A 27,727-nucleotide genomic window follows, 5' to 3' on the forward strand; every position below is an offset into this window, starting at 1 on the left:
CCAGAGTTGTAGCTGAAGATCACCTGCTAGAATGAACATAAGTTGCTCTAAAATAATATGCCAGCGTAGATGGTGTGATATACACATGGGTCAACTTTATGTTGAACGGCTTTATTCAGGTATAATTTACACACCATAAAATCCACTCATTTTAAATGATTCAGTGATTTTTAGTATTTTTAGTAAATTAACTGATTTGTTCACCCTCAGCCAGGTGACAGTTAATCCCTTGTCCATTTTTAACCCCAGGCTACCATTAATAGTTTCTGGATATGTCCTATTAATGGTACCATACAATAGGTGGCACTGTGTCTGGCTTCTTTCACTTAGCATATGTTTTTGAGATTCATCCATGCTAGAGCAGGAATCAGTAGTTCTTTCATTTTTATTGTGGAATAACATTCCATTGTATGGATACACCACATTTTATTTACTCTTTCACCCACTGATGGATGTTTGGGTGGTTTCCACTTTTTGGCTCTTATGAATCATGCTGCTATGAACATTCCTGTGTGAGTCTTTGTGAGGACGCAAGTTTCCATTTCTCCTGGGTAGATTCCCTAAGGAGTGGAATCTCTGGGTCAACGGTAAATTTACACTTAAGGCCGGTTCATTTTAATCTCCATTTCTGCAAGCAGTGTGTTAACACTTGAAGTACTTTATTTGGGTACCACACAGGAGTGGTGTGTGTTGGGTTTTTTTCCTATTTGCCCTTCTGTAACCACGCTCTTTCCTTTTCTGGCCTGCTCTGAGCCCCAGCAGTTTGATCTGCACTGTAAGGACTTCCTTGCCTTCTAGTTTCACTTGGGTTTGGCCAATGGGGAGCATGGGAAAGAGATGGCAAGGAGAAAAGAGAGTGAGGTTCAGTCATTCCTCTGCCCCCTAAAGGTCATGGAGGGCTGGCTGTGCCCCTTTACTGAAGGTGGCAGCTCCTATCAGGCAGCCCTCCACAAAGTTCTCTTTCTCCAGGTTCAGGTACCTTAATTTCCCAGCCCTTTCAGGCCCAACAGGTGGCAACTGCTCTGCTCTTAGCCCCAGGGATCCCTTGGAATTTATAAATCATCCTTTTATTAATCTCTCTTCAAATTACCCAATTTGAGCATGCTATCTGAGTATGCTAGAAACCTGGATAAATCTAGTGATTAATTTTTTTTTATTGCAGTAACACATATATAACAAAATTTGCCATTTTAATCATTTTTAAGTGTACAATTCAGTGTCACTAATTACTTTTACAATACTGTGCTACCATCACCACCTTCCATTACTAAAACTTTTTCATTACCCTAAACAGAAACACTGTACCCATTAAGCAATAACTTTTCATTCCCTTTATCCCAAGCCCCTGGTAACCTGTAATCCACTTTCGGTCTATGAATTTGCTTATTCTAGATATTTCATATAAGTGGAATTATGCAGTATTTTTCCTTTTGTGTCTGGCTTATTTCATTTAGCATGTTTTCTAGGCTCATCTATGTCATAGCACATATCAGAACTTCATTCCTTTTCATAGCTGAATAATATTCCGTTGTTTATCTATGTCACATTTTGTTTATCTGTTCATCTGTCATGAACACTTGGGTTGCTTCCACCATTTGGCAATTGTGAATAATGCTGCTGTGAATAATTGTGTACAAGCAGCTCAGTGAGTCACTGCTTTCAATTCTTTGGGGTATGTAAAGAGTGGAATTGCTAAATCATATGGTAGTCCTATGTTTAACTTTTTGAGGAACCACCAAAGAGTTTTTCACCACGTCTATACCATTTTACATTCCCACCAGCAATGCACGAGTGCTCCAATTTTTCCACATCCTTGCCATCACTTGTTATTATTATTATTATTTTTAAATAATAACCATCCTATTGGGTATAAAGTGGTGGTTAGTTAATTTTTAAAGATCCTAAACCAGAGTTCATCGGAATCTATGCTTCAGCTACTTGACCTTCATTAGACGGCTTGCCCATCAACCTAACAGGTATTATAAATAATTTTCCTGATGAAGTGCAGTTCAAGATATGTAGATAGGTTAGAAATATTGTACAGGCACTAGTGCCCTTGTGTGAATGAAGGTGTAAGAGTCTAATGAGCTCAGCAGAGTTGTATTCTTGGCCTTGAATTATGATTTGGTCCCATGTCCTGCCACTTAATGGGGGATTCTGTTACCTGACCTAGTTAGAAGGGTGACTGAATCTTGCCCCTGGAATATTATCATATCTACCTGGATACACCTCCATGCATGGTACTTAGTAGAGTGTCTAAGGGACAGAGAGCTGGGAATTCATCAAGCTAATGAGAACAGGTTTATGTCTGGTTTTGTTCTGACTTACTAACAAATTTTTTTTTATGTATGGTAGAATTTGGTCTGAGGCTTGCTTTATATTGTAACACTGTTTGGTGGTCAGGTTCTGGGGAAGGAAACCTAAGGCTCTCATCTGCCTCTAGGTACTGGAGTTTACAAGAGAAAACCCAATAATTACAAACAACCAAATGGGCTTGGGTCAGGGAAAATTGTCATCAAATTCATTGCCAGCCACTTAGGTTTCCCTGTCAGTTCTGCCCAGTCTTAGGCAGAGCTCCCCAAGGGAGGATGTGCCATTTTTCTGGCCTGTAGGAAAAGCAGCCCAATTGGCCACAAGTGGGTTCAGCCCTGCAGTCCTCCCAGAGCTGGGCTCACCTTGGCCCTGGCTAAGCCCCATGCAGTGCTCCACACATATCCCCCCAACGCCCTTCAAAAAGCACTGTCATCCAATTTTTATGTATTTATTTTGTATAGCTTTTGTTTTTGGTTACACTTTTTATTTTGAGATAATTTGTAGAACCGTGAGCAGTTGTAAGAAATAACTGGAAATCACCAATTTCCCCCACTGGAAACACCTTACAAAACTGTGGTACAATATCACAGCTGGGATATTGACAATGATACAGTCAAGACACAGAACATCCCCTCACCACAGGGATCCCTTGTGCTGCCCTTTGATAGCCACACCCACCTCCCTCCTGTCCCACCCCCTTCTTCACATCTGGCAACCACTAAGCTGTTCTCCATTTCTATAATTTCATCATTTTAAGAATGTCATATGAATGAAGTCATACAATATGTAATCTTTTGGGACTGGATTTTTCCACTCAGAGTAATTCTTTGGAGATTCATCCAAGTTGTTGCCTATATCAATAGTTCATACTATTTTTGATTGGTGAGTAGTATTCCATGACATAGAAATACCACAGTTTGTTTAACCATTCGCCTACTGAAGGACATCTGGGTTGTTTCCAGTTTTTGACTATTATGAATAAGTCTGCTTAAATATTTGCATATAGATTTTTGTGTGAACATAAGTCTTCATTTCCCTAGGGTAAATGTCCAGGAGGGCGATTGCTGGGCTTTATGGTTGTGCTGGTTTGGATGTCTTATGTCCCCCAAAACTCCATGTTCTTTAATGCGATCTTGTTGGGGGAGACTTATTAGTCTTTTGATTAGGTTGAGACCTTTTGATTAGGTTGTTTCCATGGAGATGTGACCCACCCAACTGTGGGTAATACCTTTGATTAGATTATTTCCATGGGGGTGAGGCCCCACCCATTTGACGTGGGTCTTAATTAAATCACTGGAGGCTTATAAGAACTCAGACAGAAGAAGCTTGCAGCTGCAGCTTAGGGAAACATTTTGAAGATGGCTGTTGAAAGCTGATGCTGACATTTTGGAGAACACCGTTTTGAAATGCAATGTGAGAGCAAGCAGATGCCAGCCACATGCCTTCCCAGCTAACAGAGGTTTTTGGATGCCAATGCCCTTTCTCTAGTGAAGGTACCCTATTGTTGATGCCTTACCTTGGACACTTTATGGCCTTAAGACTGTAACTTTGTAACCAAATAAACCTCCTTTATAAGAGCCAATCCATTTCTGGAGTTTTGCAAAACAGCAGCATTAGCAAACCAGAACAATGGTTGTTGCATGTTTAGTTTTTTTAAGAAGTTGCCTGTTTTCCACTATTTTGCCTTCCTACAACCAGTTTCTCCACATCCTTGCCGGTATTTGGTGTTGTTACTATTTTTTATTTTAGCCATTCTGAGAGTTGGGTGGTAATATTTCATGGGGGTTTTAATTTGCATTTCCCTAATGGCTAATGGTATTTATACATATATTTTTAACTCAAAGAGGTATAAAGAAGAAAACAACAAAGAAGCCACCATCTCATTGCTCAGATAATTACTGTTAAAGACAGAAAAAATGTAGGGATAAAATCAGAAAATCTAAACAGTGCAGAAAGGCACACACACAATAAAAAAGAAATAAAGACCTCTTCCTACCCCTGCCCTTACCTTATCCCTCTCTGTCTTGAGATTCCTTCCAGAAGAGATTAAGCAAAACCCTGGCTGTCTTCACTCACACATACTGATACAGATATCAATAGCTGATTGTATATCAAGTCTTGGTTGCTGTTAACAGAACCCTAACGATGATCCAAAGACTTCAAAGAAAATGGAAGCTTTTCTGGTTGACATTCCATTCCTGTTTTTACAAATAATATTGTAAGGCATACTTTTGCATCCAAGGGTTAGTCTCTAACAGTGAAATTGCTGGGTCAGTGGGAATCCACACTTAAAATCTGATACCATTGCTAAATTTTTCTCTATATGACTGAATGAATTTTTACCCCTCCCAAGAGGATTTGAGACTATCTTATTCACTAAACACCTGTCAGCATGAGTTTTTACAAATTTTACTTTTTGCCACTTGGATGTATGCAACCATGTATTGTTGGTTGTTAATGCCCAGAAAATGCTAGACCCAAAATTCATGACTAATGGCTATCTGATTCCATTCATTCACATCTGCACCTAACATCTGCAATGGCCAGGGTGCAAGCCCTGTTCCCCACCCCCAGTGCAGACTAGGACAGTTAGAATCTTTCTCAAGCTAGTTCTCCTGGCAGCGGCAGGTCATAATACAAAATCAGCCTTTGGATGTACACCACTTTGCTAGCTCCGCCTCAGACCAACCCAAGAAAAATAACTGTCTTGTCCTATTCTTAAGCATTATTATCCACTTACTTGGCAATCTATGGAAGTGTCTTATGTCAGTATTAGCAAGGAAACTCTTCTTCCTAATGTCTTGTCTATATTATTACAGCTGCACTCAAAGCTTGCTCTCTTTCATCTTGTTGTAAATGAAAACAGACACTTTTAATTATTTTTATGTTCCCCTGGATTCATTTCTTTGTTCCTGTGCTGCTTGGCTTCAGTCCTATAATTTCTGATCCAGATTTTGGATATCCTAGGTTCATTGCAGCATGCCTTGATTGTGTGTGTGTGTGTATGTGTGTGTATGAGAGAGAGAGAGAGAGAGAGGGAGAGAGCTGTGTATATATATATATGTATATACACATATATATGTATGCATGTGTATATATTCCTTTTTCACCCAGCTTAAGAATTAAAACGTCACAGTAATTGAAACTGCCTGCATGCCATGACTTATGGCCTTATGTTTTCCCTCTCTCACTCAATGAAACTAAGCAGAAGTGTTGGATACCACTTCTGAGTCAAGGTACTTAATCCTTATACTGGCTGGATGTCAATGTCTAGGGAAGTCTTAGAAGGCAAGTGTTGAGGATGGCAAACCCTCTCTCAACTGTGGGCTCTGAAGGACTGTGGACTAGAGTCTGTTAGATAAGATGAAAAGCAAACTTCCATTGTGTTAAGCCACTGGAATTTTAGTTATTTGTTATAGCCACTAATGTTATCCTAACTAATACAAATCTAACAAGAAGTGTCCAAGATTCATATGAAGAAATTTTTAAAAGATTTTAGAAGGACATATGAGATCTGAAGAAACAGATACCATATTTATTGATGAGACAACTGATTACTGCAAAAAGTTTTCCCCTAAATATCTTTAATTTCAGTCTAATAGTTGATGAGACAATTTTTATCACTTATTTGGAAGATTAAATGAATACAATAAAAAAATATTTTGAAAGAGAATAGATGGTGGGGACTTCCCCTATCAGATATCAAACCTATTATAAGATTATGATGATTAAATGAGAAGTGGCAGTGGTACCGAATTTGACAAATAAATCAATGGAACAGAACAGATAAACCATAAACAAACCCATGTATATATGATAGTTTAGCATATGATGAATTTAGCATTTCAAAGCACTCAGGAAAGAATGGACAGATTGAAAGATGCTGTCAAGACAATATTAGCTGCCTGTTTTGAAAAAAATTGGATGATTTCAACCTCACACCATTCTCAAAAAATAAACAAACAAATCAGCAAATTACAAAGGGTTAGATGAAAGCATAGAAAAATGTATTTATATCCTTGAAGTTAGGAAGGGAAAACATTCACAAATTTGATAACAAAATTAATATATAATGTATGATAAAGGACACCATAAACAAAGGAGAAAATACTTGCTTTATAAATAAGCAAATAATCAGTATATAAAATATATAAACAACTTCTATTCATTTATTGGAAAATGATAAAGAACCCAGTAGAAAAATGCATAATGGGCATGTACTGTTAATTCATACAGAAACATACAAAAAAAGATATGCAGCCCCACTGAAGATTGGAGAAATGCAAATTAAAACAATAAGAGAGGATATCATTTCTTGACCATCAGGTTGGAAATTTGTTTTTAGTTTGCTAATATTAAATATTGGTGAGAGTGTGACAGTTCCTCACAAAGTTAAGTACAGAATTTTCATATGACCTGGTAACCCTACCTCTATTTCAATTTCAAAGAATTGAAAGCAGGGACTCTACAGATAGTTGCATTCTGATGTTCATAGTGGCATTATTCACAATTGCCAAATGATGAAACCACCCATATGTCCATCAAGCAATGAATAGATAAACAAAATATAGTATATGCATACAATGGAATATTATACGGCCGTAAAACAAGGAATGAAGTTTTGATACATGCAACAATATGGATGGAGCTTGAAGACATCATGTTGAGTGAAATAAGCCAGACACAAAAGGACAAATAATGTATGGTCTCACTGATATGAAATAAATAGAATCAGCAAACTCTTAGAATCAGAATCTAGAATATAGGTTACCAGGGAATGGGGTGGAGTAGGGAATAGGGAGTTAAAGCTTAAAATTTACAGAGTTTCTATTTGGGATGATGGAAAAGTTTTCATACTGGAGTGTGGTGATGATAGTACAATATTGTGAATGTAATTAGCACTGAATTATATGTTTGAATGTGGTTGAAAGGGGAAATTTTAGATTGTATATATGTTACTAGAATAAAAATTTTAAAAAAATCCATGGAAATGCACAACACAAACAGTGAACCTTAAGTTAAACCATGGGTTATGATTAATGATTAATTTATAAAAATGTGCTTTCATGAATTGTAGCAAATGTACCACATCAATGCAAGGTGTTAATAATAGGGTGGTAAATGGAAATCCTGTATTTTATGCATGATTGTTCTATAAACTACCACTTCTCTAACAAAAAAAGAGCACTGCAAGACAATATGTATAACGACATTTATATGAAATAAATAGAAAGAAATCCTACATACAAAAAAACCACTTATTTCTATAAATGCTTATACCTGCATGAAAATGAACAAACACTTAAGGCAGCAGAAACCTGGGGGGTATCTGACATCGGGAATATTTTTTTCCTTGGTTTTGTTTGCATCTTTTATAATGAGAATGTGCTTGTCCACTTAGTGTAACTTGATAATTAAAACTGAAAAAAAATATAGATGGAGGCTTCAACCTCAGACATTTTTATTTGGATGATTTTAATGGTGGAGGGGTTCCTGGGAATCAGTGCTTTTTGAAACACAGCCCTGTTTGGGAACTGTGAGCTTGAAGAGTGAATTATTGACTATCGGGGACCATATATTATAGTCTGTTTAATTCAGCTTCTTATGTGTTTTTATAATATATAACTCCCTATTAAAATAACAGTATAAATCATGGAACTAAAACCACAGAGAAAGAGTTCAGTCAACCTTTTTCATGAACTCAAATGCCATCAATTGGTCTAAATACAGTCTGGGTTTTCCTTTGGTCTTTCAGGGAAGGCTTCCCTTTTTCTCACCTGCAGCCTTGCGGGGTGTAGACGAGGCTCAGCCTGACCTGGAAGTCCCAGCACACTGTAGGAGTTTGTGTGTCCCTTGTGGAATGGCTCCTACTGCTGTGTTGATTTGTTGATTTAGCCCAGGCTTTCCCACACCGTTGCTCAGCACCACCCCCACCCCGTGAATCTAGGCATTTGCCATTTCAAAGAGTTACCTTGCTGATGGGGGGAGGGGCGGCATCTAACTCTGTTTATCTTGATCTTCCTATTCCATTTTCTATCCTGCGGGTCAGAAAACAGGGAGAAGGGCTGGGTCCATGATGTGCCCAAGTCAGTTGACCCACAGGACTAACTTAACATCTTTGTGAATAGGAAGTTAACACACAAGTTGTTTGAAATACTGTTTTTTATTTTTAAATTATGGGGTGTTGCCCCAGACCCCATTGGGGCTGATCCCTAATATATGGTATAAGCACTGTATTATTTTTCCAAAATCCAGAAAATTCTGCATTCTGACAGACATCAGACCCCAAGCATTTCAGATAAATGGGTTTTCAAGTGTGGACCTATATGAGAAAAGCACTTAGGAGAGTTCCCAGCACATAATAAACACACAGAAGTGTTAGCTACTGTTATTATATTATGTCATAGGTAGCCTGGTCCCTTGTGGCTCTTTTGCTCATAGTTCAGAAACCTTGGTCCTGTTCTGCTCATTTAAATCCAGGTGAAGCAAGTGCACTGTCCTGCCACTGTAATAGTTCAAATGTGTACTGCCCCAATTTGCCTTTGAAATGCAAGCCTTCTCTGCTCAACATCTTTGCCTTTTGTTGGTTCTCACACCCCCAACCCCAGCTAGCCAAACATGGACTCAACGTTGTGCTTATCAGCCGGACACTGGAAAAGCTGCAGGCCATTGCCACGGAGATTGGTGAGTAAGCCCAAGAGACGCCACAGATGCTTGTGTACCCGCCTGTCAAATCTGCTGCTATTCTTGGCCTACTGATGCTGGTCAATAATCCTACACCTGTTCTCTGGAGCCAGAGCCCCTACCCCAGCCAAGTTCACTAAACTGAGAGCAGGACAGGTGTTGGTTTCTGTTCACTACCAATTTTTGGGTCAGGTGAGGCTGGAACAGGGAAGTCCACTTTCTCCTTTGGTCTGGTGTCTTCATCCCTAGCAATGCCCCCACCCTCATCCAGAGATCCCAGCTGCCTGGCTGCTCGTTAGTCCCTTCCAAAGCAGGGTCTGTGGTTGGAACTTCACATCCCTAAGTTTCTACTCTGCCTCTTGCAAGAGAGTAAGGAAAGCTGCTCACTGATGGTTGTCAGATTTGGGAAAAAAAAAAAAAAAAAAAAAAAAAAAATTTGATCCAGGTCTGCCACATATGGTTGTGAAGGTTGTACACTGTCCAACCCTGGGGGAAACTGTTTATATCGTAACAATTCATTATTGTGATCCACTCTGAATTGTTCTTAGTTAATAACGATCATAATATCCCTTTCTTTGGTATTTGAACTTTAATAAATTTCAACTCCTTCACTTAAAGGAATGGCTCTTCAATTATGAAGACACATGAAGACTACGGCAGGTGTCTGGGGGAGTTGGTTTCCCTGGGGAGATTTCGGATGGAAGATGGAAGTGGGTGGTGTGGGGCTGTACCATCACCCTGTGCAAGCTCGATGCCCTTGAACTGATGAATTCTGCCTTTGTTCTGGCAGAATTCACTGGTTTCTAGGACAAGGAAATTCTTTGGGGTTCTCCTTCAATGCTAAAAGGTGCTTTTTATCTTCCTCTTGAAAAGCAAGTAGTGTCTTTGGACTGAAAGCACCCTCCTCCCAACTTTGCCTCAAGATCACCTGACCCAGAAATACTGGGTCTAACTCCAAACTTAAGCAGGTAGCAGTTGTCGAAGTCTGCTTGTAGTCTGCATATTTGCCTGAGAACAGCTGCAGAAGACAAGTTAACACAGAAAACTAGAAAGAGCACTAAACTTGCGGTGAGCAGACCAGGTTGAGGCCCTGTGTGTGGATGTCCTTGGGCAAGTCAGTTAGCTTTTCTGAGCCTTAATTTTCTTTTCTGTAAAATAAGCATAATAATACCTACCTACTTAGCAAGGTTGCAGGAAAGATTAAAATAAGACACTATATGAAAATGCTTCATGAACACGAAAGTGCTGTATAGAGGATTGTTTAGTCTATGATAAAGGGAACCTGGCATTTATTGAGCAGAGGTCCTTCAGATGTTGCTTTGTCATCATTAATCCAGATGACCTCAAACTTGGGCCTGCATCAGAGTCACCTGGAGGGCTCGTTAAAAAAAGATCGCTGGAGAGGAACCTGAGAATGTGCATTTCTAACAAGTTCCCGGATGGTGCAGCTGCTGCTGGGCTGGGTCCCCACTTTGAGAACCACTGCATTAATCTATTTTAATGCATACACTTGTCATCACAGTAACTGTTAGAAGCACATGGAAACCATCATTCACAAATCCTCTAGCACCTCCCAGCATTTACACAGGACTATTCATTATTTCTAGTTGGGGCCACAGGTTTATCTTCTTCAGTGTCTGCTCAAGTAGGACAGGGACATCTTGGGAACTCTGTGGGAAGGCAGGATTTGGACGCTTGTACGTTGAAAAATAACTGTTGTCTATATTGCAGAGCAAACCACAGGGAGTGCCGTGAAGATTATACAAGCAGATTTTTCCAAAGACGACATTTATGAGTACATTCAAGAAAACCTTGAAGGCTTAGAAATTGGAATTTTAGGTAAGCAAATTGTGGAATGGAGAGCTTGTTGTAACAATGCAACAATGTAATACATTCATGACATTTGATTATTTCATGGTAGCTTAAACTTAATCCATGTCTGTATTTTAACTTGTAGCATTAAGCTGAATATTAAATCTTGACTTTTCCAAAAGGCATTATTAGTGTATTAAAAATATATACATGGCTTTGGACTGTACCAAACTTACACATTTTGGCCTTTCCTGATATGTTTTCTAATGTTAAAATGATTTTTTTCACTGAACTGATTATTGACATTTGGCAGGAAATGTTGGCCTAAAGGAATTAGTTTAGCATAAAAGCATGGCTGTGTTGATCTGGGAAATAGGGAGTAAGTGTGGTTATTTGAGAATTGACTCTCTTTCTTATTCAGAAAACAATATAATTTTTTTGTGTGATGATTTATAGACAAGATATTTTATAACCAACTACACAGTGGTATTTGTATGGTATGTGGAAGGAAGTAAGATTTGATTTCTAAACTTCCTGCTGAATATTTAAAATAATTACATTTTTTACTAATAAAAATGTAAAACATCATTGCAGAAAAATTGAAAGAATAGATGAACACATAAAAGAAACATAAGTTTCTTAAAATTCCAACAGTCTGAGATAGCATTTTAGTGCATATCCTTCTAGACACACAAAATCACATAAACACCTATTTTCAAAATTGAGGTTATACTTAAATTTTTTTTTAATTTTAAATTTTATTATGGTTGTATATATTTCTATATACATATAACATAAAATTTACCATTTTAACCATTTTAAGTGTACAATTCAGTGGCATTAATTACATTTACAATGTTGTGCTTCACCACCATCCATTTACTAAACTTTCCCACCACCCCAAACAGAAACTCTCTACCCATTAAACAATAACTCCCCATTCCCGCCTCACCACAGTCCCTAGTAACCTCTAATCTGTGTTCTGTCTCTGTGAATTTGCTTATCTGGTTATTTTACGTAAGTGAAGTCTTATTTGTGTCTGACTTGTTCCACTCGACATGTTTTCCAGGTTCATACATGTTTAAGCAACTTGCATACTATTTTGCAACCTTTTTATGAGTTTACATCACAAATGCTTTTCCATGTCTTCAAAATTCTTGGCAGCCATAATTTTTTTGATGTAATTTTACTGAAATATATTCACATACCATACAATCGTCTAAAATACAAAAGTTGTTCACAGCATCATCACATAGTTGTGCATTCATCACCATAGTCAATTTTTGAACATTTTCATTACTCCAAAAACGGAAAATAAGAATAAAAATAAAAGTAAAAAGAACACTCAAAACGTCCCATATCCTCTTCCTCCCTATTAATCATTTACTTTTTGCCACCATTTTTTCTACTCATTTGTCTATACACTGGGTAAAGGGAGTGTGAGCCATAAGGTTTTCACAACCACACAGTCACACCATATAGACTATATAGTTATATGATCATCTTCAAGAATCAAGGGTACTGGATTGCAAGTCAACAGTTTCAGGTATTTCCTTCTAACTATTTTAATAAACTAAAAGCTAAAAAGGGATATCTATATAACGCATAAGAATTACCTCCAGAATGACCTCTTGACTCCATTTGAAATCTCTCAGCCACTGAAACTTTATTTTGTTTCAGTTCTCCTCCCCTTTTGGTCCAAAAGTCTTTCTCAATCACATGATGCAGGGTCCAGGCTCATCCCTGGGAGTCACGTTCCACATTGCCAGGGAGATTCATGCCCTTGGGGATCATGTCCCACAAAGTGGGGAGGGTGGTGAATTTACCTGTTGGGTTGGACGGCCGTAATTTTTAGTGACTGCATTGTATTCCGTAGTATAGATGAACCCCGGACTCATTTCGTCTGCCTCCTATTATTGGACAAAATTTTTTCCCTCGTTTCCTCACTGTTATTGAACAGATAGCTAACAACCTTGGGGATAAATCTATTTGTACATATTTCCTTAGGGAAACTTCCCGAGAGAATTCCTAGGTTGACTACGAACATTTTTAAGGCTTTCCATAAACATTTGCCAAGTTCTCTTCTGACGCATTTTTGTTTTGCCTCTTTTTGACAGTCAACAATGTCGGAATGCTTCCAAACCTTCTCCCGAGCCATTTCCTTAATGTCCCAGGTGAAATCCAGGTAGGACAGTGTTCTTAAGTATATAGTCTCCTCTCACTCGGGTTCTGGGCCCCCTGGCTGTGTACTCACTAGGGCCTGAAAGGGGATAATAGGAAGCCAAAATTCTATATTCCATGGAGTATGAGTACTCCCTTTTTTTTTCTTCTTTGTCCTTGATACACAGTCAAAAGTCCTACCCTCTGTGACCATCTCCAGGATAAGAAAATCTCCCTTCTCTGCACATCAAGCTTATCTCCTCACTGTCCCATCTGTTTGGAGCTCTGCTCTCTGCTTTATAAGAGAGTAATTCTGTCTCACAAATTTGGAGCTATGGTTGTAACTGGGAGAAGGGCAGTGCTTCATCCTCCTCTGTCTTCTCAACTAATAAGATTTGTTCAGCTTTTGGTTTGAGACAAGTATGTGATACAACACTCTGTTGTTTGGGGTGTTGTAAGCTCAGCAAACTTGACCAAACCCATGGCTGCCATTGTTGGTCATGACTAAGTTTTTTTTAAAATATATATTTGACAGTCCTTGAAGGCATTATTTGTTGACCCTTCCCCAGGTCCTGACCGTTGAGGTCATGGGATTACACCAATTCTGAAAGGACTGCGCTGATTCTATTGCCCAATTTCTGGTCAAGTTACCACCTGCAGGTATTCCTATGGTTGCACTTATGCCCCAGGTCTCCTGCATTGGTATATAATCCCAAATGGCTTGGATATTGCTGCACATCCTGACCAAACTCCTCCTTGACAACACATCCAAACCCAGAGTTCCTGTTTATAGCACTCCCAGTTTCTCACTCAAGTCTGTGTCTCTCCATTAATACATCATTGATGTTCTGTTCTTGCTTTTCTTTCACTATGTCTGTCTGTGTGTCTGGGCTTATTTCTGGGTCTGTTCCTCTTTCCTTTTCTCTCTTTCTTGGATAAATTTAGTTTATTTATCTGGTCTCTCTAGCCCAGAATCTTTACCTTGTATTCTACAACCCTTTGCCTTTCTATTCTCTGTACACTATTTATTGTGCTTTAGACTTGCATATGCTAACCCCTCTGCCTCCAGCTGGAAAATGAACATCTCCCTTTGAAAAAACCCTGTCCATATTCCTTCCTAAATTTTTGAGGAAACTATTGTATTGACTTCTTTTTAAGATCACATCCTGGTAGAATCATAGAGTGAATGGCAGATGTTACCCAATTCTAGTAACACACTCACTGAACATCAATTAAGGATTTAATTTGCAGGCCAGGAGAGTGGTGGCCTTGCTCAGACACATACTTCATGGTTCTTTAGCACTGACAACTTCCCAAGAGTATCCCTCAAATGACTGGACTGATTCTTGGTTGTGATTATGTATTACAGAGCCTCATCCACTGTAACATCACTTCAGTGGTCAAGGTATGTGGTCAATATATGTGCTAAGTGCATTAAAATGTAGTAGCTGTTGGAATTTGGCAACTCAGGAGAATGCCCCTTCCATTGTAGAAGCAGAATTCTTTGAAATTGAACTACTCTTGATTGGAAGGTCATGCATGGTCTTTTAATTGTCTTAGTCCATTTTCGTCAAGAAAATTCAGTGATGGATTTATTCTCCCTAGAATCAGAATCCTATTATGTCAGAACATAGGAGGACCGACAGTGCGGAAACATATTCAAGATTCTAAAGCAATTTTTGTTGGACCGAATACCTTCCTTTTTAGTAAATGAGGAAAGCTCTCTCCCTTTAGAAAAATGACAGGGGGCATGGCTTAGACTTTCTGGACTTTTGTTGTTCAGTAAACAACAGAGTTGAAATGAGGCTCAAGTTCACTTGCGTTCTAATCCCAGCTCAGCTACTTATGAGCTGGTTGGACAGTTTTGGGCAAGTTATTTAACCCCCATGAACTTCAGATTCTTCAGCTATTATTAAAAGAGGGTTTGACTAAGTGACATCTTGGGTGCCATTTAGCATGCAGTTTCTTTGATTAGGATCAGTGCATAAGTGTTTATAGTGTGACCACCATAGAGCTATCCTATACTGTGCCTTTGCGAGGTTAGGGAAGAGGTGCCTCTTGGGAAAAGGGACTGTGTGAGTTGATGAGTAGATGATGCTTTTGTGGGAACCAAAGTTTTCCCTTCCTCTGAGTGGATAGAGCCCTCTACCTCTGCCAGGGGGTATGGCTTGTGAGTGAACCCTGGGATTCTAACCCTCACTCACCCCTATAGCTAGGGACGTTGTTCAGTACACAAAATTCACAACTGTCCATGGCGGTCATAGTGAACACTCTGGAAGGTCCAGTGGAACTACAGAGATGAATAAGGTGTGATCCCTGACTTCTGTGAGCTGAGACCCTGGCTGGGGATCAGGGGAGGCTCAGGCTCACTCATCCAAACAACATGGACTGGCAGTGGAGGACTGATTTCCCAAAGGAAAACAAGGTTGCTATCAACATATGAAGAGGGATGGATGCCAGGCAGACCAGAAACAAAAATTATTTTCAGGTGGATAAGTTGGGCTGACAACAATTGTTTTTCTTGTAAGCATGCCGATATTTTATAGTTTCCTGCTCAGTTATTATTGGGTACAAACATTCTTTTTATGCTGAGCAATCATGGCTTTTCAAAGTTTCTAGCCGATGCAGTTTTAAGTTTTATATGTCCAACTCTTGTCTGCAGCCTTACCACTAAAATATTTCACATTATTTTACACATTGATGTTTCAGTCTTGGTCTGTTTGATCACAGAGTTTTCCCAAATGTATTTGACAACCCTCTGACTCCTTTAGCAGAGAAATGCTTTGATTTGCTAAAAAATGTATATATTTTATATATTGGTAGACACTAAACGTCCTAAGTAACAAAGAAAGTAAATTGAAGTTTAGCTTTTAAGTATGTCATGTCCCAATTAGCCATGCTGGTTGGATGCATGACTAGCATTTCTTAATTATTCCCAAGGTGCCATCTGGGACTGGTTGAGTTCTCTATCAGGAACACAGATGGGAGAAAGAGTTTGAGGGCAGAGGGAGGTGGGATAAGAGACTAAATATTGGGAGCTTTGAGATGAGGGCCCACAAAGTCCCTTGCTGTCTCTTTAATTGGGATTGTTCATCCAAAAAGACTAGTTGAATTCATTTGGGAGAGCTTTGAGGACATTCTGTAACTTTGATGAAGTTGGGAGAGTCAGGGAAAGGTGATGACAATCTAGTCCCTCACCTCTCTCTCACCTCCCTAAAGATCCAGTGTTTCCGAAGGCAGTTCTAGGGGGTTGCAGAGATCTTCACCCTATAGCAGTGAAAACATCTGAAGACTCTCTGAGATGGGCTGAGGGGGTCTGGTCTATGAAAGGTGGAGCAGTGGCAGGGATAGAGCCTGCTGAGAAGCTACTGCAGAGCCCCCTAGACAATGTGGAGAAGTAAGCAAAGTTTGTCTGCTCACTTCCAGTCCCTTTTATTTCTCTCCTCCTTCCCTTTCATTTGGATCCTCTCATTCTCAACCTGCTCCCAGGATAGGGCCTGATTCTTGTTTATTATAACTTAGAGAACATTTCAGTTCATGGATTTGACTCATGGCTGCTCTTCCTTAATTCTTAAAATTTATGCCTTATTGGTAGTTGCATAGTGTAAAGCTCTTATAATGAATGGTCTAGGCTCCAAAACTGGCAGGGAAGACTTTCTCAGGGAGAGGTAAGGTGGGAAGGGGAATAAGCTTCTCAACGCTGTTGTGATTTCAACAGGCAGGCCGTAGCGACACGTGCTGTCCACTGAGCCTCTTTGTAGACCACCTGGAGGCTGCCTATATGCTGCTTTTAAATCGAAGAGATGTCCTTCTCCATCTCATAACCTGTACATGAGACGCTCATAAATGCTTATTGGGTTTTCTGATGGTCTCTCAATTCTAACTCATGAATGGGGTTTATGAGAGCCAGTCAATTTTTGTCTGTCCCCAGAATAAAGAGCATCATGGGCACCTTAGAGTTGATCCCACAGTCATGAGTGGATTCCCACAGTTTTCTCTGCCCTCATTTTCCAGGAAGATTTTAGCTTTATGAGGAAGAAACCAGAGATTTTGGAATGGCTTCTCATTTGTTCAGCTGGCCTCTCATGGGTTCTAACCAGCCTCCAATGTTGCCAGAATTATCTCCAATGAGTGTCAGCAGATTTTCAATGCCATCTGAGAAGATTAAGCTCTTTCCCCAGCTTCCTCCAGCAACTGCCTCCCCCAGTTCCTTTCCCCCCCTCACTGCCACTTAGCTCCATTGTCAGTGCTTAATTTTGATCTTCTCTTGTAGATGACACAGCTAATTCTGAAACACATGGAATCGAGGTAAGGTCTTCCTGTGAAAAATTGTGGAGCGGTGTGATTTTTCTGCCCTGGCCATCAGCTGACCCAGGGATAGAGGGATAGAGTTCATTCCAGCTTTAATGGATGATAAAAACTAGGCTGGAATAAAATGAGGATTATAGGAGAAAGCAAAACATTCGTGGCCAGGCCAGCTTTGCAAGCAGACAAGCATAGTTGTAGGCCAAAATGTAACATATACTTGAGGGAGGAAGGGACTAGTAGTTTCAGCACACATTGAATTAAAAAAAAAAACATCAACTCATGTTGAGCATAAAAGAAACTTAAGAAGTTGGCCTGAGACCAACACCATCTCTATGTGATTATGATTTTCAGTTTTTGTTAGAATGAATAATCCAATTTAGCGGTAGAAATTGCCAGCCTATCAGTTTCTCTATTTATTCCATGTTTATAGCTTCCTCACGCTATCACAATGCCTATTCAGAAGTTGGTTTTCTTCAGGTGGTATTCATTAAAAGCAAATAGTTGATGGTCTTATCTTCCTTAGAGGAGAAAGGGCCTTGGCTTTATATTCTAATTAGCAGTTTCTTTGTTATTTTTCTGGATTGAACCCATCTAATTGAGAAATTTAAGGGCTCTGAACTTCAAAAGGAAAAGTGAGAACCCTGAGGCTGAATTCTACCATGTGACATTCGTCCTGTGGTTGGTCAGAAGGCACCCTCGAGCTCATGTGTTTCCATTTGAGAGGGAAGGCTTCCTCCTGAACCTTGTCCAAACTGAGAGATTATCTGTGTCTTGGTGGGGAGATCTTTGTGATACCAGGGCTTCTCTTTCCTGTAACAAATACTTGCCGAGCAAATGAACACCAAGAGTGACATCATTGCTAAGATGTCCTAATTGATGATGTAGGAGAAAGTTCCACTCACAGTTGTTGGAAGCTGAGCACTTAGTACACGTGGAAGCCTAGAGAGAATGGAATTTTCAAAGTTTCTATGAACCCCTTTGTCAAGGTGTGATCCCGCAACAAGCCAATGGAAACCTTCCTTGTTTGTCTTTTAGGCGGAGAGGTCTTATCTTGAACATGTCTTCTGGAGCAGCCCTCTTTCCTTGGCCTCTGTATTCGATGTATTCAGCATCCAAGGTGAGTGATATTATGTAAACCATGATATCCTCTTATTTTTCCTAGTTGGCATTTTTCTTTGGATCATCTGGTAAGTTTAGAGAAAGATTTACCTGGGGACACTCATACATTCAAGATGGAGCTAGCCAACACTGTGCCTTTGTGCTAACTAGAATAAGCTGCTCACTCCAGGCAGATGAAGTCCACAGGTTGGCAAGCTCAGCTCCTGTGGGATTATAGCCACCACCCACTTCCTTGGCTGGGAACCCCTGTTCTCTTCCTGCCAACAAGTAAAATTGTAATTTCCTTCCATCCAGTCCTGGAGGCCTAGCTGGTGTCTCCATGCCCAATCGTAAAAACAAAACCTGGTAGAGGGGGAAAGGTAGGAGTACGCAGTGTTCTAGACAAGGAAGAGCGTCCCCTAGGTAGGTTAATCTGTATGCAGTGACCCTAGGTATATATTTATCACAAAATGGATGCTCCCACTGATTGAAGGAGCTCTTCCCAGACAAAGGCAGTGGGAACATTTTGGTAAAAATGAAGTACTAACTCCCGTCAAGACAAACCGCTGCATTTAAGGTAAAGCATCTAGGTTCTCTGTGAGGCCACTTGAAGTCTGCGTTAGTCGGCTTTGATGGGTGAAAGCTGGTGTTTGGTTCTTAGGTGTCTTTCTCCTTTTTGCTCCAGGCATTTGTGTACATGTTTTCCAAGGCACTCCAAGCAGAATATAAAGCAAAAGGAATCATTATACAGGTGAGTTCAATAGTTCTGAGTTCTTAAATATAGGACCCCTTGGGTCCCTGTCGATCTGGGCTACTGTCTCCTGCAGATCTGGCCAGGTATTGTGTGGTCACCAGGAAGGGAGATGGTCTGTCTGACACCATGTAAGTCCCTGTGACCATCATGGAAACAGCTGCAACCGCTGAAATTCTGGCTGCTGTTGTTGTGCTGCCTTCACCAGTGCCCTGGTTGCTGGAGGAGGACATGGTGTAGAGCAAGTGAACATGATGGTTAATTTCATGGGTCAACTTGGCTAGGTTATGGTGTCCAGTTGTTTAGTCAAACAATGGCCTAGATGTTGCTGTGTAGGTACTTTGCAGATGTGTTTAGCATCTACTATCAGTTAACTTTAAGTAACGGAAATCTTCCTCAACGATATGGGTGGACCTCATCCAATTAGTTGAAGGCTTTTGGAGTAAAAACTAAGATTTCCCAGAGAAGAAAAATCTGCCTCAAGACTACAGCACCTACTCCCCTCTGAGTTTCCAGCCTGCTGGCCTCTTCTGTGGATTTTGGACTCAAGACATCAACATCCACTCTGACTGGAATTTACAGACTGCTGGCCTGCCCTACAGATTTTGGACTTGCTAGCCTCCACAACTGTGTGAGCTAATTCCTTAAAATAAATCTTTTAATATATATCTCCATCTCCATCTCATCTCATTCCATCTCCATCTCCATCTCCATCTCATCTTCATCTCCATCTCATTCCATCTCCATCTCCATTTCATCTCCATCTCCACCTCCATCTCATTCCTTCTCCATCTCCATCGCATCTCCATCTCCATCTCATCTCATCTCCATCTCCATCTAATCTCCATCTCCATCTCATTCCATCTCCATCTCCATCTCATTCCATCTCCATCTCATCTCCATCTCCATCTCATCTCCATCTCATCTCATTCCATCTCCTTCTCCATCTCATCTCCATCTCCATCTCATCTCATTCCATCTCCATCTCATCTCCATCTCCATCCCCATCTCCATCTCATCTCATCTCATTCCATCTCCATCTCCATCTCCGTCTCCACCTCATCTCATCTCATTCCATTTCCATCTCCATCTCCATCTCATCTCCATCTCCATCTCATCTCCATCTCCATCTCCATCTCATCTCCATCTCCATCTCATCTCGTTCCATCTCCATCTCATCTCCATCTCCATCTCATCTCATTCCATCTCCATCTCCATCTCCATCTCATCTCCATCTCTATCTCATCTCCATCTCCATCTCATCTCATTCCATCTCCATCTCCATCTCATCTCCATCTCCATCTCATCTCATTCTGTCTCCATCTCCATCTCATCTCATCTCATTCCATTTCCATCTCCATCTCCATCTCCACCTCCATCTCATCTCCAGCTCCATCTCCATGTCATCTTCGTCTCATCTCCATCTCTATCTCCATCTTATCTCATTCCATCTCCATCTCATCTCTGTCTTTGTCTCCATCTCCACCTCCATCTCATCTCCAGCTCCATCTCCATCTCCATCTCATTCCATCTCCATCTCCATCTCCATCTCCATCTCCATCTCTATTTCCATCTCCATCTCCATCTCATTCCATCTCCATCTCCATCTCCATCTCCATCTCCATCTCTATTTCCATCTCCATCTCCATCTCCATCTATCCTGCTGATTCTGCTTCTCTGCAGGACCCCGACTCTCAGAAACAATTTTGATCCCTCTTTCTACCTGATGCTGCATCGGAACAGAAATTGGGTCTTATCTAACCATCCTTTTCCCTCTGACTTAGGTACAGGAGACAGGCTCAGGTGGGAGGAATTGTGGAGAAGGAACAAAAGAAAACTGGGCACTTGGTCAACTGGGAAAGAAGGGAGGGACTATGAATTGGGAAGGTTGCTTTCTTTGGGGACTGTAATCCTGAAGGGCAATGAGGATCCCTGTACTCTGGTTCATGAGCAGCAGGGGAAGAGGTGCACTGTTTCCCCCTTTCACTTACAACTACAGAGCTGCCATGGATTTGACTTTGTCCTAACTGTGAAAAGAGCTAGATTGTCACTGAAATCTGTGGCTAAGCAATATGATGTCCTTGAGTGTCAGTGTTTTCCATGTGCTTGGTTCAGCAACAGAGTTAGAGTTAAGTGATTTCTGGAACCTGGAATACACAATCTACAGTTGTGTTTTGTTTTGTTATTGTTATTTGGAATAGAAGTTTTATGACATACCATTAGAAGTGCAAACAGAAATACTCAACATTAGATTTTTTGTTGTTTATTTTTTTAATTGAGATTGTTCAGATACCATACAACTACCCAAAGATCCAAAGTGTACAATCAGTTGCCCATAGCACCACCATACAGCTGTGCATCCATCAGCACAACTATTTTTTTTTCAATTTTTAGAACATTTTCACTACTCCAGAAAAGAAACAAAGACAAAAAAAAGAGGAAATTCACATCCTCCCATACTCTTAATCATGCCCCTCCCCCATTATTGATTCATAGTTTTGGTGTAGTACATTTGTTACTGTTGATGAAAGAATGTTAAAATACTACTAACTGTAGTATATAGTTTGCAATAGGTATATATTTTTTCCCTATATGCCTCTCTATTATTAAGCTCTAGTTATAGTTACATACATTTGTTCTAGTTTGTGAGAGAGGTTTCTAATATTTGTGTAGTTAATCATGGACATTGTCCACCACAAGATTCACTGTTTTATACATTCCCATCTTTTAACCTCCAGCTTTCCTTCTGGTGACATGTGTGACTCTAAGCTTACCCTTTCCACCACCTTCACACACCTTTTAGCACTGTTAGTTATTCTCATTACATGCTACCATCACCCCTGTCCATTTCCAAATATTTAAGTTTACCCTAATTGAACATTCTGCTCAGATAAGCAACTGCTCCCCATTCTTTAGCCTCATTCTTTAACCTGGTAACTTATATTTCATGTCTATGAGTTTACATATTATAATTAGTTCATATCAGTGAGACCCTGCAATATTTGCCTTTATGTGTCTGTCTTATTTCACTCAATATAGTGCCCTCAAGATTTCTTCATCAACCCATTTCTTTTAAGATGGTTTTGTTCAAACACTGTACATTCCATCCTAAGTAAACAATCGGTTTAGTCACGTATAGTCACGTATTTATGTATTGAGCACCATCACCACTCTCTATGTAAGGACATCTCCATTTCTTCCACAAAGATGGAGGAAGAGTCAAAGAAGGCAGAGAGGCAAAAGAAAAAGGCAAGAGAAAGAGAGAAAAACAAACAAACAAACAAAACTTGATAGCTAGAAGGTGACAAAAGGAAAGACAGCATTAACCTCAAGTAGAATAAAGAGTCAGACACCACCACCAGTGCCTGGAGTCCCATACTCTTCCCCTATTCCCCACCCCCCCCATATGCATTTAGCTTCAGTATATTGCTTTTGTTACATTAAAGGAAGCATAATACAATGTTTCTGTTAATTCTAGCCTGTAGTTTGCATTGATTGTATTTTCCCCCCAATCCCACCCTATTTTTAACATCTTGCAATGTTGACATTCATTTGTTCTACCTCATGTAAAAACATATTTGTACCTTTCTTTACAATCGTTGAGCACGCTAGGTTTCCCTGAGTTACACAGTCCCAGTCTTTATCATTCTTCTTTTGTTCTGGTGTCCCACATGATCCCAGCCTTCCTCTTTCAACCATTTTCACAGTCATCTTTGTTCAGTGTACTTCATTGCTGTGCTACTATCTCCCAAAATTGTTTTCCAAACCTCTCACTCCTGTCTTTTCCTTTCTGTCTGCAGTGCTTCCTTTAGTGTTCCCTGTAGAGCAGGTTTCTTGCTCACAAACTTGGTCATTGTCTGTCAGAGAATATTTTAAGCTTTCCCTCATATCTGAAGGATAGTTTTGCTGGATATAGGATTCTTGGTTGGTGGTTTTTCTCTTTCAGTATCTTAAATATATCACTCCACTTCCTTCTTGCCTCCATGGTTTCTATTGAGAAATCCACACACAGTCTTATCAGGCTTCCTTTGTATGTGATAGATTGTTTCTCTCTTGCTGCTTTCAGGATTCTCTCTTTATCTTTGGTGTTTGATAATCTGATTATTAAGTGTCTTGGCGTAGGCCTATTCAGATCTATTCTGTTTGGGGTATGCTGCGCTTCTTGGATCTGTAATTTTATGTCTTTCATAAGAGACGGGAAATTTTCATTGATTATTTCCTCTATTATTGCTTCTGCCCCTTTTCCCTTCTCTTCTCCTTCTGGGACACCAATGACACATAAATTCTTGCTTTCCGTTTTGTCTTTAAGTTCCTGGAGACGATGCTCGTATTTTTCCATTCTTTTCTCTATCTGTTCTTTTATCTGTAGGCTTTCAGGTGCCTTGTTCTCCAGTTCCTGGGTGTTTTCTTCTGCCTCTTGAGATCTGCTGTTGTATGTTTCCAGTCTGTCTTTCATCTCTTGTGTTGTGCCTTTCATTTCCATAGATTCCGCCAGTTAGTTTTTTGAACTTTCAATTTCTACCTTATGTACGTCCTGTGTTTTCATTATAGGGTTCATCTCTTTTGTCATATCTTCCCTAAACTTTTTGAATTCACTTTTTATTAGTTGTTTCAATTCCTGCATCACTGTTGAAGTGCAAGTTTGTTCCCCTGACCGAGCCATAACCTCATTTTTCTTGGTGTAGGTTGTAGTTTTCTGTTGTCTAGGCATGGTTTCCTTGGTTATCCCAATCAGGCCTCCCCAGACCAGAATGGGCTAAGGTCCCAGAAGGAAGAAATATTCAGCATCCGGTTTCCCTGAGGGTGTGTCTTAGAAAATTGGCACACCCTCTGATGCCTCCGGTCACTGTGCTTTTCTGCCCAGCAGGTGGTGCCTGTTAGCCTATAATTCTTGACTGGTACAAGTTCTGAATGAAAGGCAGATAGTGGAGCTGGGCCCCACCCCTTTCCTCTTAGAGAAGATAGATGCCCTAGGGGGAGGTCATTAGCATTTCAATGGTCTCTCTCTGCCTGTGCTATACCCTTGTCTGGATCACAGAACTGGGAACTGAAAATGGCTGAGGCTTTCTCCATTGAGTCGAAAAAGAAACAGAGCTAGTCTGAGGTGACCCTCCGGCTCTCCACGGTCAGTTGTCACCCAAAGCCTTTGTTTACTTGTTGGGGATTTGTACCTCGTAGTGAGCAGTTCATACTTGCTAATTAAAACCCCAGTTGGAGCTCAGCTGAGCTATATTCGCTTGCTGGGAGAAAGCTTCTCTCTGGCACCACGAGGTTTTGTAGCTTGGGCTGTGGGGGAAGGGTCTCCCAATTTGGATCCGCAATTTTTATTTAAAGATTTTATGCTGTGATCTCGGGCATTCCTCCCAATTCAGGTTGGTGTATGACGAGTGGACAGTCATGTTTGCCCCCTGCAGTTATTCCAGATTATTTACTAGTTGTTTCTGGTTTTTTTAGTTGCTCCAGAGGGACTACTTCACTTCCACTCCTCTCTATGCTGCCATCTTAGATCCTCCCTCAACATTAGATTTTTTAATTTATTGCCACACACATTGACTTTCAATTAAAATGCCCAGATAGGAGTATCTTAGGCAAGGGTTCTTATGAACTAACAAGCTAGGAAATAAAGCTTATTAAATAGGCAGATATGATTTTTTGGTGGGAATTTTGCAAACTATGTAGTCTTCCCAGACATAGTGAGTGATTGTGACAGTCATGTCCCTATACCACAGCTCCTTTCTGTGCCCTGCTGAATCAAAGTCTCACCCATTGGAGGTCTCTCCCTCCTTCCATCCTGTACTGTCCACCCTCCAAATCCCAGCTGAAGATGGAATAACACCTATTGCAACAGTGTTATTCTGTATAGGCTAAGTTTTCTGCTATAATAAACAACCCCCAAATCTCAGTAGCTAACACAACAAAGTTTTATTTCTCATTCATGCTTTGTGTTCATTGGTGAGTTGGCAGAGGGGATAAGCTCACTGTGGGGATGTAGAGACCCAGGCTGATGGCGGAGCCACCATCATGGATATTGCCAGTTGACATGCCAAAGAAAAAGCAAGAGTTCTAGAGGATCTTGTTTTGACAAGTGCTCTGGCATGCTTGCCACTTCTGCCCATGATTCATTGACTAGATCTGTTCACATGGACCCACCCAACCACAAAGGTCCAGAAAGTAGAATGTTATCATGTGTCTGGAAGAAAAAAGAACTAGAAATATTTGGTGAAAAACACTAATTATTACCATGGCCACCTGCTTCGAAGCTGTGTGACACTCTTAGCTTCATCTTGATCTTGATAATTGTGGGCTGGAGTTGCTGCTGCTGCCAACTTATTGGATTCCATGGGGCAGCAGAGTTAGGAGGAGACGAAGCGGAAGGGGGCTGGCTGCCCCTTCCCTGATGCAGGAGCCTCGGAGCTCCTCCCCTAGCAAGTATGAGAAGGTGAAAAGACACTGTGACCTTTCAAAAATCATTTGGCCTCTTCAAACACACATGTAGTTAGTGCTCAATAAATATTTGTTAAATGAATCAGCAACTGCATACTGTAGACTCAGGTTCGATTTTCAAATCCCAGCTCTGCCACTTAGCATTTGAGTGATCCTGGACAGCCTGCTTAAACTCTGTGAGCCTCAGTTTCCCCATATGTAAATACTTGCTTACTTCTCACGTTTATTGTGAAGATCCAAGAGACAAGTAAGTATCCAAGTTTAATAACCAATATTCACTGAGTCCCTATTTTGACTATTGATTGAGTCCCTATTTTGAACAAATATTTTTTTTAGTGTAAGTATGTCCCATATAATACCTGGGTCATACTTATACTAAAAATTTATTTGTTAATCTGAAATTCAAATTTAACAGGGTGTCCTGCATTTTTATTTGCTAAATGTGGCAACCACACTCTCAAAGATAGCTCACGTCCTCGCAATCATCCTGTGTGCTGGGGAGGACAGTTGGGCCCCCTGATTTTGTGTGGTTAAGGCCTCATCTTGAGTTGGTGGCAAAGTCAGAATCAGAAACCAAACTTTCTGATTTCTAGCTCTGTGCCTTTTCACTGCTTTGTGATCATTTAGGATCCTGAAACTTTTTACAGGAAGAAAAGGGTTGGAAAATGGGAGGGGCAGGGGTGGGGGGAAATGGCAAAATGGGTGTTAATATCTCAGGGTGTTTCTCTGTGATGAGTTGCTCCTGTCCTGTTTTCTTTATTTCCCACTGTAGGTGTTGACCCCATATGCTATTTCGACCCCAATGACAAACTATCTCAATACCAACATGATAACCAAGACTCCCGATGAGTTTGTTAAAGAATCACTAAATTATGTCATGAATGGAGATGAAACCTGTGGCTGCCTTGCCCATGAATTCTTGGTAATTGCTAACTTCCTTTCTTGAAGCAAGTGAGGATGAGTGTACAGACAATCCTAGACAATCCTAGCAAGGCTTAGCTGGCTCTTCCTTGCTATTGGAACACTTAACAGTTCTCTCTCACAGCAAGGGTAGTGACATCAGAAGGTATGTATGCTACAGAATAGTAATTTAGTGAAAAGGAATATGTAACAAGGGGGTTGAGACGCTGCGGGCATGGGAACTCAGCCCATAGATATCCCAAAGTTGGCAATTCTCATCCTGAGCTGCCTCACTTCTCAGAAAGAGGAGACCAAGGTGCTTGGGGCTTCATGGCAAGGGCTCCTGTCTTCCTTGGTTGTCTATCCAATGATGTGCTGGCAAACGTTCAACTATTGGCTCTCCAGGAAACAAACAAAAAACACCACCTTAATTGGTAACGTTTGATGATTTTTTCCATGGTGTAAATACTCCCACCATGGCTGATTTTACCAGTGTGAGGTCACTGAACGTGCATTTAGGAGTTGAGGGATGCTATCAGCTCTTGTGAGCCAGCCAACTGGCTCCCAAACACCATGGATTCAACCCAGTAGGTATATGAGGAGTCAGTGGTACATAGCCTGAGAAACTCTTACCATTTCTTGGCTGCTTTCAAAAACAAACACAACAAAGAAACAGAGGTAGACTTAAGTATTGCACACTAACATATGAAAAGGACAGCATCATAGCAGTTGTTTCCAGCACCACTGAAGAATTGGAGCTGGATCGTCTTCACTTACCCTTCTCATATCAATTTTCTCCTTTGCCTCATAGGCTTTTCTACCATGGGAATTTCTCTCTTGTGGATGCTAGAAGGATTTCTGGCTCCATGCACTAATTTTCCCAAAGCATTCAGTTACCTCCTGGGACTTACTGAGACTCTGGCAAGTAACATTTAACTTTCTAAGATCGTTACTTGCTTTATTTACTGTCAAACCTTAATGATGCACAGAGTTACCTATTTAACTCACACTACAAACTGGACTCGCAGAAAGAATGCAAGATCACCATTTTGGCTAGAGCAGATCTGGTCTTTCTTCAGATCACTACTTGCTGGTTGGTAGGACAAAAGAGTAGAACGTCCAGTAAGTCTAAACTTAGTTTGCTCTCACAATCTGTGGTGTCCATTTAGGAAATTTATTTGGATAAAAATATTTTATCTTCCTCCTGGCTTCCCTCACTAAGACAGCATTGGGGAGGTGAGTCCTGTGATCTCGTGC

At 40.4% G+C, this 27,727-nt stretch overlaps 1 protein-coding gene across 1 annotated transcript in view; it reads left to right on the forward strand.

Annotated features, from left to right (window-relative positions):
* The window catches only part of HSD17B3 (hydroxysteroid 17-beta dehydrogenase 3), a 48,774-nt gene that overhangs the window by 9,366 nt on the left and 11,681 nt on the right, over window positions 1–27,727 (forward strand). The window contains exons 3-10 of the mRNA XM_037798423.1: window positions 8,922–8,997; window positions 10,729–10,836; window positions 12,927–12,994; window positions 14,339–14,374; window positions 17,243–17,277; window positions 18,313–18,394; window positions 19,061–19,126; window positions 26,343–26,492. Coding sequence (XP_037654351.1) covers window positions 8,922–8,997; window positions 10,729–10,836; window positions 12,927–12,994; window positions 14,339–14,374; window positions 17,243–17,277; window positions 18,313–18,394; window positions 19,061–19,126; window positions 26,343–26,492 — 621 coding nt within the window. The remainder of the gene's footprint in view (window positions 1–8,921; window positions 8,998–10,728; window positions 10,837–12,926; window positions 12,995–14,338; window positions 14,375–17,242; window positions 17,278–18,312; window positions 18,395–19,060; window positions 19,127–26,342; window positions 26,493–27,727) is intronic.

This window comes from Choloepus didactylus, chromosome 10, assembly GCF_015220235.1.
Source record: "Choloepus didactylus isolate mChoDid1 chromosome 10, mChoDid1.pri, whole genome shotgun sequence".
In the NCBI taxonomy this organism is placed as follows: Eukaryota; Metazoa; Chordata; class Mammalia; order Pilosa; family Megalonychidae; genus Choloepus; species Choloepus didactylus.